Here is a 20733-nt window from a genome sequence, read left to right on the forward strand (position 1 = left end):
ATTACCTTAATCCTTTGTCATCTAAGTACTTTTAAAAAAGTTACAGATTTTTAAGTTTAACTGTCAGGCACTAAAAGGCTTGATCTTGTACAGTACAACACTTAAAATACAGTAACAATAGCATGGTGATTTTTAAAACTGTACATAACACTGGGATATTATGAGCTCAAGTTAGAGCCAGATGGAAATGAAGTTTTTCCTGCTCTGCCCTCTGACCATCGGAAAAGGATGTGGGATGTGAGAAAAGGAATTTAACTGTACTGTCAATATGGGCACTAAATATACACTAAAACTTCTTAAAACTCATCCAAGCAGGCATTTTGCTAATTTAAAAGAAAAACTACAATAAAAAGCCATGATCAATATTTTACATTACTTCATTCACAGCTATTAAAAGCAATACAAAAATAAGGCATATAGTAATTTATAAACCTAAGGTATTTTATTCTCAACACCATGATCTTCAATATATAAATTATGTTTTCTATATTACACCAACAAAATTGTTGACCAATAAAAAATAATGTTAAGGGTTTTACACACAATCTATTTTAGATACATCTTGGAGCATGCCCTTGTTCAGGGCAAATGTCAGAATGGGACCAGCCACTATTTGTTCCTATTACCTGCAACAAGAAAAATGTGTTTTAGTAAATATACACATACATAAACATTCATATCCCCCTGTTCTTATGGAAGATCTTTATAAATCAATTGCTAAGAGAAGATTAGATTCTTACCTTGATAATTTTCTTTCCAGTATAAAGGAACATGAGTTAACCAGTAGGTTATTCACCTCTACCTGCAAGTTTTTGCAAAAGTAATCATCTACAGATTTTCAGCTCTGCTTCCTTGTGTCAATTGGGAGTCCATCTCCCCAGTTTAGCTATTGATCACCCCTATAAAAGGAGAAACAACAAGGAGAGCAAGGGAAACCCCCCAACTAAGTCAAGCCTTTTCTGCTCTGCAACAAAAACAATTAACCTCCTTGAAACTCAATACAAGCATGGCGGACCCAAACAAGCCACCTTCCTGAGTGAATTAGCACTCACATTTATACAGCTATTATAGGCTCTCCTGTGGACTGCTATAGCGAGTTATTACATCACTTATTGTGCTTGCTGGAGAGGTTTAAAAAAAAAAAATAAAAAAAATTCTACATACTCTCTTGGCTGCTCCAAGGCAAGCATTTGGGGAGACACATACATGTCTGAAACAGGGAGCAGGCTAAATTGATATTTAACATAACAACATAAACCGTGCCTCTGCTGGGTTAGACCAGAGGTCCATCATGCCCAGCAGTCCGCTCACACGGCGCCCATCAGGTCCAGGACCTGTATAGTAGCCCTCTATCTATACCCTTCTATCCCCTTTTCCTTCAGAAAATTATCCAATCCCTTCTTGAACTCCAATACCATACCCTGCCCTATCACGTCCTCTGGAAGCGCATTCCAGGTGTCCACCACCCATTGGGTGAAGAAGAACTTCCTAGCATTGGTTCTGAATCTGTCCACTTTTAATTTTCCAAATGCCCTCTCGTTCTTGTAGTTGTCGAAAGTTTGAATAATCTGTCCTTCTCCACTTTCTCTATGCCCTTTGTGATCTTGTAAGTCTCTATCATATCACCTCTAAATCTCCGCTTCTCCAGCAAAAAAGCCCCAGTCTCTCTAATCTTTCAGCTTATGAAAGGTTTTCCATACCTTTTATCAAACGCGGCATCAGGGCAGGCATCAAAACTCATGCTCCTTTATACTGGCAAGATTATCGAGGTAAGAGAATAATCTTCCCTTCCAGTGCAAAAGGAACATGAGTCTTGACCAGTGAGACGTACCAAAGCTGTCTCTAGGGCGGGGCAGATGAACCTGTTGTTAGCACCAAAGCAGCATACATCTGCACTTTCATGTCCACTTTGTAAAAACTTTATGAAAGTATGGAGTGTGGACTATGTAGCTGCCCTATAACTCTCATTGGGACTGCCTGGGATTCTGCCTTGAAGCAACCACACTTCTGGTGGAACGTGCCTTCAAGGAGATTGGCAAAATAGCTATGCAGATCCATCTTGAAATTGAAGTCTTAGATGCTGGCTTCTCCTGGTCCCTCAGAACTGGTGATCCCAAAAGATTATCTGAAAGACGAAAATAATTTGTCACCTTGAGATAAAGGAGAACTAAACTAACTAAACTAAATCTTGGGTTTATATACCGCATCATCTCCACAGGTGGAGCTCGACACGGTTTACATGGTTAGTGAAGGAACGGAACTCCAGTAGATTTATAGAAGTAGGTAAGAAGAGAGGTTAGGTGTGATAATACTAGGGAGGGGATGAGGTTACGTTTTGGAGAAGAGCCAGGTCTTCAGAAGCTTACGGAATGGTAGAAGGGGGCTCAAGTTGCGGAGAGGGGAAGGGAAACTATTCCATAACTGAGCGATTCTGAAGTGGAGGGAGGAACCGAGTTTTATTCTCATTTCTCTTGACTTAGCTGCTGCATTCGACACAATCGATCACTGCTTATTACTCCACCGCCTTTCTTCTATAGGCCTTACAGATCAAGTATTAGATTGGTTTCGTTCATACTTTACAGATAGATCTTCTAATGTGTTCTTCAACAATTCTTTTTCTAAGCTGTATCAAACTAATTATGGAATACCACAAGGGTCTATACTCTCACCATTATTGTTCAATATTTATTTGGCCCCTCTTTTAACACTCTGTCAATCCATAGGCTTCACAGTATATGCCTATGCAGATGATTTCCAACTTCTGCACACCATTGATCCCAACAGTTTGCAGGACATATCTGAAATTAATCATAAGTTAGCTAAAATTCATGAGTGGTTAAATAACAATCAACTCTCCTTAAGTATCAATAAAACCACAACTGTGCTTTTTTCAGGGAAAGAAGGAGTTCAACTTACTAGTCCAATTATAATTGATAATAAACCCCTTGATCAAACTACCAATACAAAAATCTTAGGAGTCTTAATAGACAACAACCTCACTTTCCGAGCACATATCAGTGCAATGGTTAAAAACTGTTTCTACAGATTAAGAATGATCCGTTCACTTGCTCCCCTTCTTGATTCATTCTCTCTTAATACATTAATTCATTCCTTAGTAATCTCAAAATTAGATTACTGTAACTCTTTATTAAAACCACTCAGCCTGTGCTCAAGCGGTTGATAAATCAGGGGTGATCCGAGCTCCCAGAGGAACGCATCCCAAGTTAAGTGTTAGTGCAGGACAGCTAGGCCTAGGTAGGTTCCCTGCGAAAGAGTAGTCCCCCCACTACAACCTTCTGAACTAGAGGCTATACCTTCTCCCAGGTAGAGCTGTCCCAAGATTTGGGAATCTCTAGGGCACCATGTAGCCTTGCACTTTGGATTAAAACCCGAAAATAATAAATCAATTGCACAGAAGAAATAAACCCCTTCTCAACTCACTTTCAGAAGGAAAAACTGAGGAGATGGGAACTGCCCAGTGACACCAGGAGGCAGAGCTGAAAAGCTGTAGATGATTGTTTTTGCAAACACTTGCGGGTAGAGGTGAAGAACCCACTGGTCAATACTTGTGTTCCTTTTGCACTGAAAAACTTTATAGGATGCAACCAGCCAGCCTCTTTCAAGTTTCAAGTTTATTAGGATTTTATATACCGCCTATCAAGGTTATCTAAGCGGTTTTTACAATCAGGTACTCAAGCATTTTCCCTCTCTGTCCCGGTGGGCTCACAATCTATCTAACGTACCTGGAGCTATGGAGGATTAAGTGACTTGCCCAGGGTCACAAGGAGCAGCGCGGGGTTTGAACCCAGAACCCCAGGGTGCTGAGGCTGTAGATCCAACCACTGCGCCACACACTCCTCAATGTTTATTATGACTTGATATACAGCTTTAATTACCAAGACGGTTTACATCTTAGAGAATTATTTAAAAAAATGATTAAAAGTCAGGGGGAGAACAAACATACTAAGAACTTATATCAAACATTGAACAGAAGGGAAATGAGTGAGGATACAATATTTAAAATAAAAGGAAAAACATCACTAGATGCAGCCTGCTTAAATAGTAGGTTTTTAACCATACACATGCAAGGCTCTTTCTTCTGTAAGCAGTGAGAGTTGTATTATCACCACTCCCAGGGCTTTCAACAATACTACACCTTATTCCACTCATCCTCTCTCAGTAGAGATATTGGGGGCCATGCTATTACACTGAATTCTTCATCCATAACCAGAAAACTGTAGCATCTCACAACAATACAAAAAACAACCCACTAACTATAGCTATCATTTATTTCTGATGCAGGTGTGTTATTTGGCTTGGAATATCCCCAGCTCTCACCCTTGGATGGGAATTAAAAATAGATAAAACAAGCATCTGGCAACATGGACAGGCTCAACAATGAATCTCAAGTTTTCTTGAATAATTCTTAGTATATGTGTCAAAAGTGATTCTAAACTATAGTAAACCTGCAACACAAAAGGAATTAAGTCAAATTTCTACATAAATATAAGAAAACCAATATGCCAAATATGATGAAAATAGCTGAGAGCAATAGTGCCTTACACTATAGAAATGCAAGACTACTGTAAAGTATTAATTTACTTAGGAAACAGCACTTTCACTTCACTGTGAAAATTTCAAAGCTTAAAGCTGTTTTGCATCATTTTGATATAATTTCTATAAAACATATTAGACACATTCTTACCATCTTTAAGGGGTGTTTTAGGGACCATATTTTCTTTACTGTCATGTTGAAAAGCTTTTGAAGGATCAAACCGATGGATGTCCTGCATTGCATTCAATTGCTCCTGAAGTTTTTTCCCGGCTTGTCTCTCTTTGGCAAGCTGTGAACGCAATCTGGAAACGTCCTGTAGCACACAGAAAGCAAGAGACATGGCTGCCTGATGTGCTCTTACTGTTAAACCTATTAAGTCTACTACTAAATAATTCTGGTGTGAAGAGTACCCTCTACTAAATTTAGTTTCCTGTATCTCGCGTTTTCAAAGACTGCTTTTAAGAAGTGAAGACTACACAATTTTCAGGTTTGCCCCATATTAATAAAAACTAACTCTATAATCTTCTCTCTTGTAAAACAGCATTCTTATGGATGGTTTCTATATCCCAACTTTCAAGTTGGATTGCAGAAGATACAAATCATTTTTCTCAGTTCCGCCTCCTTGTCTCCCTGGGTAATGTTAATTACAATCTGCTCTGCAATAGAAAACAGAAGGCAGTAAACATTCAAAAGAAACTGGCAATATAAAGGTGGAACCAAACTCTACATCTACCTGTGTGCAACAGCACCAATACTTACATAGCTCTTTGACAATAGTGCACTCTGTGGGAGACTCCAATATTCTGCCACCCAAAAAATTTATCTTCTCATCTCTGGCTGCCATGAGTCAAACTGCTGGAAATTCAGTGCACAAGGACACTCCTGCTTCTGAGAAAACGCTCTCTACATGATAGAGCCTGCAGCTCTGACATTCTCCGTGCCACAGCGACTGCTACTAAGAAGACTGTCTTCACAGTAAGATCCATGAGATAAGCTTCCAAAAAAGGCTCATATGGGGCTTCAGAGAAAGCTCTTAATACAATGTTAAGATTTCACGTAAGAAATGGCTGCCGTATGAGAGGGTGGAGCCTCAATACTCCCCTCAAGAACTCAAGAGCCGGATGAGAGGCTAAGGATGATTTGTCTGCTCTAGCCCTGAAGCAGGAAAGGCTGGCCACCTGAATCTTAAGAGATCTGACTGCCAAGCATTTCTCCAGCCCTTCCTGCAGGAAGAATAGTCCTTTGAAAATGGAAGCCTGGCTTGTATCTAACCGTCTATCCTTACACCACTGCTGAAAAAGTTTCCACCCCTTATCACAGGCTGCTATAGTCACTGGCTTCTTAGACCTTAGGAGAGTCGTGATACCTTATCTGAATATTCCCTTTGCGCCACGGCAGTGCACTCAAAAGCCATGCCATAAAACCAAAGCATTTTGGATTGTCTAGAGCAGTGGTTCCCAAACCTTTCCTGGGAGACCCCCAGCCAGTCAAGTTTTCAAGATATCCCTAATGAATATGCATGAGAGAGATTTTCATATAATGGAAGTGACAGGTATGCAAATCTCTCTCATGCATATTCATTAGGGATATCTTGAAAACCTGACTGGCTGGGGGTCCCCCAGGACAGGTTTGGGAACCACTGGTCTAGAGTTATAGGCCCTTGCGATAGAAGGCCCGGATGCAGCGACAGTCTGAGACAGCTGTCTTGCTGTAACTGGACTAGATCCGCATACCGTGGATGATGCAGCCAATCTGGGGCTACGAGGATCATGAATCCCTGATGGGCCACTATCTTGCAAATGATCCAGCTTATCAATCATGGAGGACACACAGAAGAGATCTTGTTGGACAAGTGTGCACTAGAGCATCCATCCTAACGCTTCCCCCAGCTCGAATATTCGACTGTAAAATAAGAGGGGCTTTCCTGCTGGCCACCAATGCCATGAGGTCAACCATCGGCTGTCCCTAATGACTCACAATGCAGTTGAATGCTCTCTGCAACACAGACCATTTTCCTGTCTGCTGAGATAGTCAGTGTGGATGTTGTCTACTCCTGCTACATGAGCCACAGTTATGGTCTGCAAGTGGACTTCCACCCAGTGGAACAATTGGGACTCCAGCTTCAGTTGAGCACTCTTGGTTCTCCCTTGCCTGTTGACGTACACCACGGCTATAGCATTGTCTAAGAAAACTGACTGCTTTTCCCTTCAGCCTTCTCTAAAAGAAGCCTAGGGCTAACCAAATGGCTCTCAACTCCAGTTTGTTGATGGACCACGTCCTCTATGATGGCAACCATCGGCCTTGTGCTGGATGGCTCTCGCAGTGACCCTTCCCCGATCAGTTGCTAGGACTTATCTAGAGAGGAAGGCCTCTGGAGAGCGACTCTGGCTAGAGCCACCATTGTAAACTGACACTGTCAGTCCATGGCGCTCTGTAGAGGACATAGGTGAGCTCTCTCTCCCATGGAATCACCTCTATGGTCACTACTAGGACCTGTAGATAACTCCAGGCCTGGCCTAGCCAAAAGCTCCCTGCACTGCTACCTGATCTTCAGTTTGTGTGGCTCTGTAAGAAAGGCATGTTGTGTTGAACAGGACACCCAAATACTCCAGACACTGAGTTGGCTTCAGGTTGCTCTTTTTGAAAATTGATAATCCACCCCAGATCCTGCAAGAGCTGAACTATCTGAGTCACCGCCTGGTGACAGTCTAGCTCGGATGGCAATCTGCCAATCGTCCAAAGATGAACCTGAATTCCTGTGCTGCTGCCACCACCGTGACCTTGGTGAAAGTGTGAGGCGCAGTTGCCAAACTGAAAGACAGCACTAAGAACTGAAAATGATTCTCCAGCACATGGAACCCAAGGAATTCCTGTGTTCTGGGAAAATAGGAATATGCAAGTAGGCCTCCGTAAGATCCAATGAGGCCAAAAACTCACCTGACACAACCAAGGCGATCGCTGACCTTACTGTTTCCATCCTAAATCTTGACACCTTTAAGGCCGTATTAAAGGCCTTGAGATTCAGGACTGGTCTCCAATCGTCTGAATCTTTCTTGGACACGATAAAGTATATGGAGTAAAACTTGGAGCCAGAGTCTGCATCCGGAACCGGCTCTGTGGCTCCAATCTGTAATAGCCTTTATACTGTAGCTCTGACTTTAGCAGCTAGAGAGTCCAGAAAGACCTCCCTGAGGGGTCAACAGAACCCCAAGCTTGTATCCCTCTTGTATGATGTCTAGTACCCATTGGTCTGTGGAAATCTGAGCCCAAGTCTCACAGAACTCTGAAAGCCTTCCTCTGATATGGGAGAGCTCAGAGTCTGACCTGGCATCAAGTCTGCACTAGGTTGGCTACTGGACGAAAGCCTAATTGTGGAGCTCTTCGTGAGTTACTAAACCTTTGTCTAGAACCTTGAAAGGATCTTTGGGACACTCTTTCAGGATCACTCCCCCCTTTGCTAGGCAGAGAAGTACTCCTTTGTAACCTATGCCATCAGAGAATCCATCTTAGGAAGTGTAAACAGCTGTTGAAACTCAGCAGCCAAGGGATATAGTTTCATTAACACCCTGGCCCCAGTGAGAGGACCCTCTGGTGTTTCTCAATGCTCTATCATTCTGGTAATCTCTGGGTGTGAAAGGAAGCACATGGACTGATTTGGTACTGCATAACAGCGAAAGCTAGGCAGAAGACACCTGTGGGGACACTAGGTCCAACTCCCACAGAGACACTGTCATGACCTCAGTCAAATCCGCTGGTTTGAAAAGTTTGTGCAGTCGGATCCTTTCCCTGGTTTGGGGCTGCCACTGAATTCTGGTTGTCAGACCCAAACTGAGAAACAGACTCTTCCACTGAAGAAGCCTCTTTGGAGAGCAGAGGAATGGGATCAGACCCTAAATCATCCCAGTCCCCTTCAAACTAGACCTCCTAGTCCTGCTGGACTACCGGCTGCCCCAGGACCCACTCTGAGAAAGGGAATCCCTCTAAGCACTTGCCGGCTGCCACCCAGCAAGTGCAGATGACCCTTTATATTTCTGGTATGCTGCATACATCAAATTCACAAAATATGGGTCAAAGACCTGATCTGGATCCTACCAGGACCTCTGACAGTCTCCCATGTACCTCCTACACAGCTCCAGCAGGGTTTTACTGCCCAGCTCTGGAGGTTTCTGTGACCCCAAACCCATGGAGAGAGCAGAGGGGGCTAAGCCCAAGGCACCTTCTCCCCCCCGCATGCCCCTCTGCATATGGACGCTTCTCAGACAACCATCCAGCGCATTCCTGGTATGATATAGGGGCCAAATCAACTGAGGAGTCCATTAAAATAAATTTAAACCAAAATAAAGGTGTTTTGAGGCTTTTAAAACAAAAATTGGGAAATCCAAGATGGCCACAATAGTTGCTTTTTGCCATGAGAAAAGGCCTATGGGAGCAAAATTAACCCAATGACTCTGGGACTCCCAGTCTCAGCCTCTTCCTGCATACCTGCTAGAGAACACAGGGTAAAAATTTGTCCTAGTCCCCGCCCTGTCTCCATGACCACCATCCCTGTCACCGTCCTGTCCCCACAGCATCCATACAAGCCTCAGTACTGAAATATTTAGCTTATAAATCAAAGCTCTGGCTGCTGAACTAGAGAAAGATGTTCAGCTGGCAGGGCTTTGTTTATAAATTTTTATAAAACACAACTACTATACCAGAAAGTATTTCTTCACAGAGAGAGTGGTTGATCATTGGAACAAGCTTCCAATGCAGGTGATCGAGGCAGACAGCGTGCCAGACTTTAAGAATAAATGGGATACCCATGTGGGATCCCTACGAGGGTCAAGATAAGGAAATTGGGTCATTAGGGCATAGACAGGGGGTGGGTAAGCAGAGTGGGCAGACTTGATGGGCTGTAGCCCTTTTCTGCCGTTATCTTCTATGTTTCTATGTTTACCACTTTATCCTAAAGCAAAAAAAGAAAAAAATAAATATAAATTTTTTTTCTACCTTTGTTGTCTGGTTTCTGCTTCCCTCATCTTCTCATTCAATTCCTTCAATCCACTGTCTGTCTTCTTGCTGCATCTTCCATTTACTCTGTTACTGTGCCTCTCTCTTCACCCCCCACAAAATTGGTCTGGCACCCATCTTCTTCCCTCCGCTCCCTTATAGTCTGGCATCTCTGTCTTCTTCCCACCCTCTGTCTTCCCCATGTCCTTTCAGCATCTTCTCCCCACCCTCTGTCTTCCCCATTTTCTTTCAGTGTCCTTCTCCCCACTCTGTCTTCCCCTTGTCCTCTCAGTGTCTTCTCCCCACCCTCTGTCTTCCCCATGTCCCTTCAGCGTCTTCTCCCCACCCTCTGTCTTCCCCATGTCCTTTCAGCGTCTTTTCCCCACCCTCTGTCTTCCCCATATCCTTTCAGCGTCTTCTCCTCACCCTCGGTCTTTCCCATGTCCTTTCAGCGTCTTCTCCCCACCCTCTGTCTTTCCCATGTCCTTTCAGCGTCTTCTCTCCATCCTGTCTTCCCCATGTCCCTTCCGCGTCTTCTCCCCACTCTCTCTTCCCCATATCCCTTCAGCATCTTCTCCCCACTGTCTTCCCCATTCCCTTCAGCGTCTTCTCAATTTTCTATACCATTCTCCCAAGGGAGCTCAGAACGGTTTACATGAACTTATTCAGGTACTCAAGCAATTTTCCCTGTCTGTCCCAACGGGCTCACAATCTATCTAATGTACCTGGGGCAATGGAGGGATTAAATGACTTGCCCAGGGTCACAACTTCAGGCTGCTGAGGCTGTAGCTTTAACCACTGCGCCACACTCTCCCCAGACAGAGCTGTCATAGGACTAATGGGAAATACTTAGCACGGGAAAGCCTTGCAAAAAAAATAAGAAATCCGATGCAGAGCAGATGAAGACACTTTCTCAATTTGCTTGCAGAAGTTAAGACTGAGGAGAGAAGGCACTACCCAGGGAGACAAGGAGGCGGAGATGAGAAAAATGATTGGCATCTTCTGCAATCCAACTCGTGAGTTGGGGTATAGAACCCATTTGTAAGGAATCATATGCTGCAGAATATCTCTATGATGAATCTTAGCTGCATCTGAAGCAACACTGCAATACTGATATGCATAGAATAACTTCCTTATAGTCACATAGGATATCACAACAGTAGTGCTATCAGAGTCAACACACAGTAAATGAAAAACAAATATTGCCAGATAAAGATCAATACTGCCCAAAATCTCCCCAAAATTCTGCTTTAGACACTTCAAAAGACACCCAAAGGAGCAGAGAAAGTCAATGGGTTCTCAGAGAGAGCTATGCCGCACTTAAAGCAAGGTTAACAAACAGAACCAAGGACAACTTTCAAAATATATAATTAACGCGAGAGGTATACCCTCAGTGTGAGGAGTTAGCGAAATTGAGAAAATTCCCCAGCGCTTAACTGAATTGGTATATGAGCTCCATTACTCACTACACCTGCAAACCATCACTGGGTACACCACGTGTGCATTAAACAATTAGTGATCAATGTATAACTGAAAGTGATACTTAATAATTTAATATGCTTTAAAAGTGCAACACGGAAAGCACCCATCACTCCACAAAATCATACCAACTTACCACCTCTACTTCAAAGAATAAAACCACCCAGAAATAAATAGGTCTTAGTAGGCTCAGGAAGACTGCAACATGTAACACAGAAACATCCACCTTCACAAATATTACCTCTACAGAATTCCTTTGCTCCACTAGTGCACTGCAATACTCAAGAAAACAGACTTGAGGTGGGACTTGAACCAGTGAAGATAACGAGAGAGAGGAAGTTTCTCTAAGCTCAAATAAAAAAAGCCCAAAACAGAAAGCTATTGCTGCTGAGGGATTCTATCATCAAAGGCATTAACCTTGGAACACAAGGCGATGAAACCAAAACAGTGAAATGTCTTCCAGGATCCTCAGCTACCCAGGAGTTTCAGGCAAATACAGACAATAATTAAGGAAGATACTAAGGATTCTAACACTGATGTTCTTATCCATCTGGGAACAAATGACCTGGCCAACAAATCCACACTTGCAGCGTAGAAAGCTTTTCAGGAGCTTGGTAAAGGCTTGAAACCTTTTGTAAAGACTGTAGCTTTTTCAGAAGTACTGCCTGCATATAGAAAGGAAGAACAAAGAGTAAAAAACACAGAGGACTTCAATAGATGGCTCAAAGCCTGGTGTCATGATGTACCATTGATCTGACCCGGCAATGGCTGTTCTAATGTCATCAAGAAGACTTTAAGTACATAGGTGGTGGGGAAATATATGGAAAGACAAGAGACTGACTACACTGTAAAAATGGATTACATCTTACTATATCAGGAAAAAGAATCCATAGAAACATAGAAAGATGACGGCAGATAAGGGCCATAGCCCATCAAGTCTGCCCACACTATTTACCCACCCTCTTAAGTCTACTGACCCCTTAAAGTATAATTGTGATTATACTGTCACTCTACTGACCCGCTCATTCAGTCCTAGTGACCCTATCCCTTGGCATGACCTCGCAGGGATCCCACATAGGTATCCCATTTGTTCTTGAAGTCTGGGATGCTGCGTGCCTCGACCACCTGCACTGGAAGCTTGTTCCAGTGCTCAATCACTCTCTCCGTGAAGAAGTACTTCCTGGCGTCTCTACGAAACTTCCCTCCCCTGAGCTTGAGCGGATGTCCTCTTTTGGTTGAGGGTCCCTTGAGAAGAAAGATATCATCTTCCACCTCGACCCGTCCCGTGATGTACTTAAATGTCTCAATCATGTCTCCCCTCTCCCTACGCTCCTCGAGAGTGTAAAGCTGCAATTTGCTCAGTCTTTCCTCGTACGGGATACCCTTTAGCCCCGAGACCATCCTGGTGGCCATCCGCTGAACCGATTCAACTCTGAGCACATCCTTACGGTAATGTGGCCTCCAGAATTGCACACAGTATTCCAGATGCGGTCTCACCATGGCTCTGTACAATGGCATCATGACTTCAGGTTTCCTGTTGACGAAGCTTCTCTTGATACAACCTATCATTTGCCGTGCTTTAGATGAAGCCTTCTCCACTTGAGTGGCTGCTTTCATGTCAGCACTGATGATTACTCCTAAGTCTCGTTCTGCCGTAGTCCTGGCTAAAGTTTCTCCATTCAGGGTGTAAGTTTTGCAAGGATTTCCGTTACCGAGATGCATGACCTTACATTTCTTGGCGTTGAAGCCCAGCTGCCAGATCAAGGACCAATTTTCTAAAGTACGCAGGTCTTGCTCCATAGCATCCTGAAGATTATAGCCATTTACTATATTGCATAGTTTGGCGTCATCAGCGAATAAGGTTACCTTGCCTTGAAGCCCTTGAGTTAGATCCCCAATGAATATGTTGAAGAGGAGTGGGCCCAGGACCGAACCCTGTGGCACTCCGCTGGTCACCTCCGACATTTTAGAGAGGGTACCGTTGACCACCACCCTCTGAAGTCTGCCACTAAGCCAATCTTTAACCCATGCAGTTAGAGTCTCTCCTAATCCCATCGATTTCATCTTGTTCAGCAGCCTGCGGTGTGGGACGCTGTCAAACGCTTTGCTGAAGTCCAGGTACACGACGTCCAAGGACTCTCCTGAGTCCAGTCTTCTTGTTACCCAGTCAAAGAAGCTGATTAGATTGGACTGACATGACCTACCCTTGGTGAATCCATGTTGGCTGGGATCCCGGAGATTTCCCTCGTTCAGGATCGTATCTAATTTATACTTAATTAGTGTTTCCATGAGTTTACACACTATTGAGGTGAGGCTTACCGGTCTATAGTTCGCAGCCTCAGCCCTGCAACCCTTTTTATGTAGAGGAACGACGTTGGCTGTTTTCCAGTCCAACGGAACTTTCCCTGTACTTAGTGAGAGATTGAAGAGCACTGCCAACGGTTCCGCCAAGACATCTCTCAATTCTCTGAGCACTCTTGGGTGTAAATTGTCCGGTCCCATGGCCTTGTTTACCTTTAGCCTTGCCAGTTCGTTGTAGACGTCCCTTGCTGAGAAATTTAGACAAGTTTCTAGGCATTTAAACTAGAAGGTGGGGGTGGCAGATGTATGAAATATAATTTTGGAGGCTACCCCCAGCAAAAGACAAGATGTGATGGTAGTACAGATAGCAACGTAAACAATATTAGCAACTCGCTTCTTAGCAATGTAACAGGAAATGAAACTAAACAAACCTACACAAATATCGTTGCTATCACAGAGACATGGTTCAGTGACTCCCATGGATGCAAATATATATCGGGATATAATCTTTTTAGGAAGCACAAAGATGGTCAACGAGGAGAAGTAGCTCTCTATGTAAAGATAAATATTCAAGCAACTGAAAAGCAGGGGACCTGGGGAGAGGAAGAAGCAATATGGATCGCTCTGAAAAGAGAAGATAGAACTTCTATCTACGTGGGTGTGGTCAACAGACCTCAGACTCAATCGCAGCAAATTGATAAATATCTGATTGTGGATATCCAAAAGTTTGGAAAGAAAAAGGAGGTGCTGCTGGGCGACTTCAATCTGCCGGATGCGGACTGGAACGTTCTGTCTGCGGAATCGGAAAGAAGTAGGGAGATTGTGGATGACTTTCAAAAGGCTCTGCTTGTACAAATGGTGACGGAACCCACGAGGAAAAAAATCGATACTAGATCTGGTCCTCACAAATGGGGAGAATATCTCTAAAGTTAAAAGGGGATAGATTCCGTACGAACATAAGGAAGTTCTTCTTTACCCAGAGAGTGGTAGAGAACTGGAATGCTCTTCCGGAATCTGTCATAGGGGAAATCACCCTCCAGGGATTCAAGACAAAGTTAGACAAGTTCCTGCTGAACCGGAATGTACTTAGGTAGGGCTAGTCTCAGTTAAGGCGCTGGTCTTTGACCAGAGGGCTGCCGCATGAGCAGACTGCTGGGCACGATGGACCACTGGTCTGACCCAGCAGCGGCAATTTTTATGTTCCGAGTGGGTGCCCACCTGGGCAATAGCGATCATTAAACGGTTTGGTTTGATATAATGGCTAAAGTGGAGGGCAGCCACATAAAACTCAAAGTCTTAGATTTCAATAAAATGGGAGAGTACCTGAAGAAAGAGCTGTTAGGATGGGAGAACATTAGGGAAGTTGAAAAACAGTGGTCTAAGTTGAAAGAAGCAATAAAAATAGCAACGGACCTTTATGTGAAGAAAATAAATAAAAACAAGAGAAAAAGGAAACCAATATGGTTCTCTAAACTTGTGGCAGAGAAAATAAATGCAAAAGAGCTGGCGTTTGTGAAATATAAAAATATTCAAGAAGAGAAGTACAGAAAGGACTACTGGGCAAAACTGAAAGAAGCCAAGAGAGATACATCTGGCGAAAGCACAAGCAGAAGAGCAAATGGCTAGAAATGTAAAAAGGGAGAAAAATTTTTTTTCAGACATATTAGTGAAAGGAAAATGATAAAAAATAGAATTGCGAGACAAAAAGATGATATGTATCGATATGTGGAGAGGGATGAGAAAAAAGCAAAACATGTTAAATATTTCTGTTCTGTGTTCACGGAAGATGATCCTGGAGAAGGACCGAGATTGTCTTGCAAAATTACACATGAGAATGGAGTAGATACTGTGCCGTTCACTGAAGAAAGTGTTTATAAACAAATTGAAAAATTGAGGTGGACAAAGTGATGGGACCGGATGGGATCCATCCCAGGATATTGAGGGAGCTCAGAGAGGTTCTGGCAGGTACTATTAAAGATTTGATCAACAACTCTTTGAAGGGATTGGAGAAGAGCAGATGTGGTGCCGATTCACAAAAGTGGTCACAGAGATGAAGCAGGAAACTACAGACCGGTAAGCCTCACTTCGGTTATTGGAAAAATAATGGAAGCATTGCTGAAAGAAAGGATAGTGAAATTCCTTGAATCAAATGGGTTACAAGATCCGAGGTAACATGCCAGACAAATCTGATTGAATTTTTTGATTGGGTGACCGGAGAATTGGATCAAGGGCATATGCTAGATGTATTTTACTTAGATTTCAGCAAAGCCGGTTATGGGAGGAAGTTTTGGACTTCCGGTGATGTCACTAACCTTGATGGCGGGTTGAGGAGGGAGCGCTGTCCTCGGCGGCTCCGAACCCCCTTCCATGTAAAGTTTAAGTGGAAAGAAAAAAAAAAGAAAGAAGGCAGTATTTGAAGATTCTTTGGAGAATTGGGAGAAAAGATACCGGCAAAAAAACCCCAAAAACCTGAGGAAAGTCGCTCTCCAGGAAAGAGGGCAGGAGAAAAGTGGCCTCCGGTGTGGACTGGGAAACGCCCATGAGATGCCATGCGAGTCGGGAGAGAATGATTCAAAGGAGGAGATAGAACGAACGGTTCTGCCCCGGAGGAGACATGGAGACCCAGCAGTTTCGGCCATAAAGGAAGAATTTCAGCAGTGGGCCCTGGAAATAAAGAGTGAAGTAGCTGTGGTGAAGGGGAAAATCAAAAACGCTGTAAAAGAAATAAGGCAAGATTTGGCGGACCTGTTTGGATGAGATGGTGAGCAAGATATAATGTTGAAGACAATAGGCGTTCAACATCTACAAAGGCATTCTTCCCTCATTACTTGAGACAAGTGCAAGCCTAAATGGAACCATGGAGAGAGATTTTCTCCTTGTCCATACTGGATTGAATGAGTAGAAGCTAATATGTAAAGCATTCTGGAAAGAGAGAAACAGCTAGGAGAGGAAACCAAGAGTAGAGGAGTTCACTCATTAAATTCAAGTCAAGATTGGAACCTCCTGATGATGTTATTTCCTTAAATGTACTTTTTCTTTCCTTAAAGATTGTAGTTCACCCCTCTTCCATTTTGTATCGCTAATTACTTGTGTACATACATTGCATGTTTATGTGTACAAATTGTTTGTCTCCCAATTTTAAATTGTCATATACATTGAAGTATTTGATATTGCGTGTACAACAAACTTTTCCAGCCTGATTTAGCCCCCATTTCTAAACGTAATATGTCTTATCTCTCATATAGCAGTAATTTGCAGAGAATTAGTTTGCCCCGAGAAAGACTCTCAACCCCTTTTGTACAATTTTAAATTGCTGTTCTGGTGAAAGTTTGTTTTTTTTTCCTCTTCCTAATCCAAGTTCAAAAATGAGAAGCATGTCAGTATTCTTACAGTCAAGTCTCCTCCCCTCCCTCCAAATTCACAAAACTCCCAGCCGTTTTCTAGGGGAGAATGTTAGAATGCTGATCACAATTTCCTGACCCTTGCATTACCAACACAGGCTATCACACATAGGCTGGGCAAAAAGATGACACCCAAAAGGTACTTTCATATTCACCCATAGCACAACTCCCCAAATACTTCTACTTACTTGCCACCCAATCACACTCCCTACTCCCCACCTAACAATTTCTACTCCTACATCTAAACACATGGCTAAGCATAACACTCCCAAACATGCCTCCAAATGTCACTATGTAAGATGCTCTGCATTCTCTTCCTACTTTCCTCAGGAAGCCACAAACACTTGTCTGTGCACTAAACTTGCAAACCTGTTTGAGTTCAGTGTTCTCTTCTTTTAGTTTCATGACATGCTTGATTTTCTGCTTTTGATTTTGATGACCCAATAGTTTTGCATATGCATCACTCAGTTTGTTCAGTTGATTTTGGGCTGCACCGTGCTCATTAAGCAAAGCATTCTTCTCAGCCTCAAATGCATCCAGTTGTTGCTGAAACAAACAAGACTAGTTTAAATATTCTGTGGAATTATAATTTCCACTAATTTGAAACCATTTTACAGTTGTTTAGTACTATGATGAAGGCGTCATTAAGATGCCAGAAAGATGCCTTTATCTTACCAGATGAGTACCCCTCAATAACACTGCATGTCAGTACTGCATCCTTTAAAAAAGAAACTGGCTATTTGTCTTTTTGAGGCAATGTTGCATAAGGCACATTCCTCAGCTTATGCTGTAGCTATAGCTGTTATCATAAGTTTACATATCCCTGGCAGAATTTGTAAGATGTGTATGATTTGTGGAAAATATGAGTGATTCTCTAAGACAACATTCTTTAGGAATATTGGTCAGCTGAAGCTTTTTATCATGGAATTGTGTGTCCTTTAGAAATCATAACTGAACCCCCTACAGATTGCCCTGATAAGTTTGAGCTGATAATATACACTTAAGTTGGCACACAGGCTGAGATGGCAAGGAGAAATTAGGTTCTTACCTGCTAATTTTCTTTCTGTTAGCCTGTAGACCGGTATAGTTCTTTACAGATGGGTTTATATCTCACTATGACCAGCAGGTGGAGACAGATGAAAACTTGGTTGTAGTATATTAGCTGAGGCTCCCCTTTCCTAAACCAGTTTGCCAAATAGCCAAGCAGAACTAAGAAAAAACTAACTGGTAAACAGTAAAAACACTCCGAACAGGAGGTTAAAAACAACAAAACAAATGGAACAACTGTTGGAACATGTATAGAACTAGAATCCTGCAGTGAAAATGTCCCCACAGCTCACCAGCTGAGCCACAGCCACTGTTCTTATATCTCCCCAGCCCAAGAAAAATACTAGAACCCGCAGAAAAAAACACAATTTGCATGCAAGCAAAAACCCACAAAAACCGCATAACGACAGAATGGGTGGGGAACTATACCAGTCTACAGGCTAAGAGAAAGAAAATTAGCAGGTAAGAACCTAATTTCTCCTTTCGTGTCGCCTTTACAGATGGGACGTACCAAAGCAGAACCCATCATGGGTGGGACCCTCGAAGGGCTGACATCAGAACACGCTCACCGAACACCGTGTCCCGACACGCTTGAACATAGTGTCTGACAAAGGAATGCAAGGAAGACCAAACTGCAGCTTTACAAATATCCACTGGAGGCACTAGAGAAGACTTAGCCCAAGAAGCTGCCTGACCCCAAGTGGAATGAGCCTTGAGAAATTCTGCCACAGGCTTTTTCTGAAGAAGGTATGCAGAAGCAATAGTCTTCTTAATCCAGTGCGCAATGGTATCCTTGGAAGCACCATTCCCCTTACGACGATCCGCTAAAAGGACAAAGATGATCTGATTTTTTGATCTCCTAGGTCCTCTGCACATAAAAGCAAATGACCCGACTCACATCCAACTTGCGCATCTGTTTCTATTCAGAAGATCCCTCCCAATTATCCAACACTGGGAGGACCACTGACTGATTGACATGAAAAGGAGACACTACTGTTGGCAGAAAAGAAGGAACAGGCCGCAACACAACCCACTCCCTAGAAAACTCCAGAAAGGGAGACCTACAAAAGAACACTTGCAGCTCAGCAACACATCTAGCTGATGTAAAAGCCACCAAGAAGACCGCTTTAAGGAAAAGGTCCTTCAACGAGTAGGCACCCAAAGACTCACATAGAGGGCACATCAGCATGGACAAGACCAGAGTAAGATCCCAAGAAGGAATAGACTGTCACATGGGAGGCTTAAGCAATTTGGCTGCCAGCAAGAAGCGAATGACATCAGGAAAGACGGTCAAATGCTGACCTTGTATCAATCCACGAAAGGCTGACAAGGCTGCAAGCTGAACTCAGAAAGAAGACCAAGCCAGGCCCCTGTCCAAGCCATCCTGCAAAAACTCCAAGATGGTAAACAGGGAAGTACAGCATATCACTCTTCAAATAGACACCAAACCCTCACATAATCCCGAGAAATGGAAAGGCTCTGGGACCCCAAAAGGGTTGAGATGAATATCCCTTCTTACCTAGGCGATTCCTTTCAAAAGCCAAGCCGTAAGACAAAAGGAACCCGGATCAAACATTGGAATGGGACCCTGAGGCAGAAGGTTGGGCAAGAGAGGCAGAGGATCCACTACCAGATGCCTCACCAGGTCTGCGTACCACGGATGCCTGGGCCAATCCGGAGCCATCAGAATCACTAGGCCCGGATGACGAACAATGCGGAGGGTAAACAGCCAGGTGGATAAAGGGGAATCCATAGACATCATTTACCTTGACTTCCAAAAAGCCTTCGACAAGGTACCACACGAAAGACTGCTAAGGAAGCTATGGAACCATGGGGTGCAAGGGGTGGTCCATCGATGGATCAAAAACTGGCTGGCGGACAGGAAACAGAGGGTTGGAGTATAGGGCCATTACTCGGATTGGAAATGGGTCACGAGCAGGGGTCGATGCTGGAACCGCTTCTGTTCAATATATTTATTAATGACCTGGAGGCGGGAACAAAATGTGAGGTTATTAAATTTGCAGATGACACTAAACTATACAGCAGGGTCAAAACCATGGAGGACTGCGAAGACCTCCAAAAAGATCTGACAACACTGGAAGAGTGGGCCAAAAAGTGGCAAATGAGCTTCAACATAGGGAAATGCAAGGTCATGCATGTTGGGAAGAAGAACCCAATGTTCACTTACAAGATGGGGGGATCACCGCTAGGGGTGAGCAACCTTGAAAGAGACCTGGGAGTGATGGTGGACACAACATTGAAGGCGTCGGCGAAGTGCGCCACAGTCTCAAGGAAAGCGAACAGAATGTTGGGTATCATTAAGAAAGGTATCACGACCAGGACGAAGGAAGTTATCCTGCTACTGTATCGTGCAATGGTGCGCCCACACCTGGAGTACTGTGTCCAGTATTGGTCGCCGTACCTCAAGAAGGATATGGCGGTACTTGAGAGAGTCCAGAGAAGAGCAACTAAGCTAATAAAGGGTATGGGGGACCTCTCATATATTGACAGACTGAAAAAGCTGGGGCTTTTCTCGCTGGAAAAGCAACGACTTAGAGGAGACATGATAGAAACCTTCAAGATCATGAAGGGCATAGAAAAAGTGGACAGGGACAGATTTTTCAAACTATGGGGAACCACAAGTACAAGGGGGCACTCGGAGAAATTGAGAGGGGAAAGGTTTAGAACAAATGCCAGGAAGTCCTTTTTCACCCAGAGGGTGGTGGATACATGGAACGCGCTACCGGAGGATGTGATAAGCAGAAGCAAGCTACAGGGCTTCAAAGTAGGTCTGGACAGGTACCTGGAGGACAAAGGGATTGAGGGGTACAGATAAGAGTAGAGGTAAGGTTATAGGGATAGGATTAGAGGTAATTTGTAAAATTAGTCAGAGACCACTGTTCAGGCAGTGGGCCTGATGGGCCGCCGCGAGAGCGGACCGCTGAGCGAGATGGACCTCTG

General features: G+C 43.6%; 1 protein-coding gene across 2 annotated transcripts in view; it reads right to left on the bottom strand.

Annotated features, from left to right (window-relative positions):
- Window positions 1–420: 420 nt before the first annotated feature.
- HMMR (hyaluronan mediated motility receptor) overlaps window positions 421–20733 on the bottom strand; it is a 197983-nt gene continuing 177670 nt past the window's right edge. The window contains exons 15-17 of one of the 2 annotated variants that reach the window (XM_033937736.1): window positions 17095–17271; window positions 4706–4868; window positions 421–626 (exon numbers count right to left, since the gene is read on the bottom strand). In XM_033937736.1, the coding sequence (XP_033793627.1) occupies window positions 610–626; window positions 4706–4868; window positions 17095–17271 (357 nt within the window). In that variant the 3' untranslated portion in view covers window positions 421–609. The remainder of the gene's footprint in view (window positions 627–4705; window positions 4869–17094; window positions 17272–20733) is intronic. The other variant, XM_033937747.1, reaches the window with a different exon arrangement.

The sequence above is a fragment of the Geotrypetes seraphini genome, chromosome 1 (genome assembly GCF_902459505.1).
Source record: "Geotrypetes seraphini chromosome 1, aGeoSer1.1, whole genome shotgun sequence".
Classification (NCBI taxonomy): Eukaryota; Metazoa; Chordata; class Amphibia; order Gymnophiona; family Dermophiidae; genus Geotrypetes; species Geotrypetes seraphini.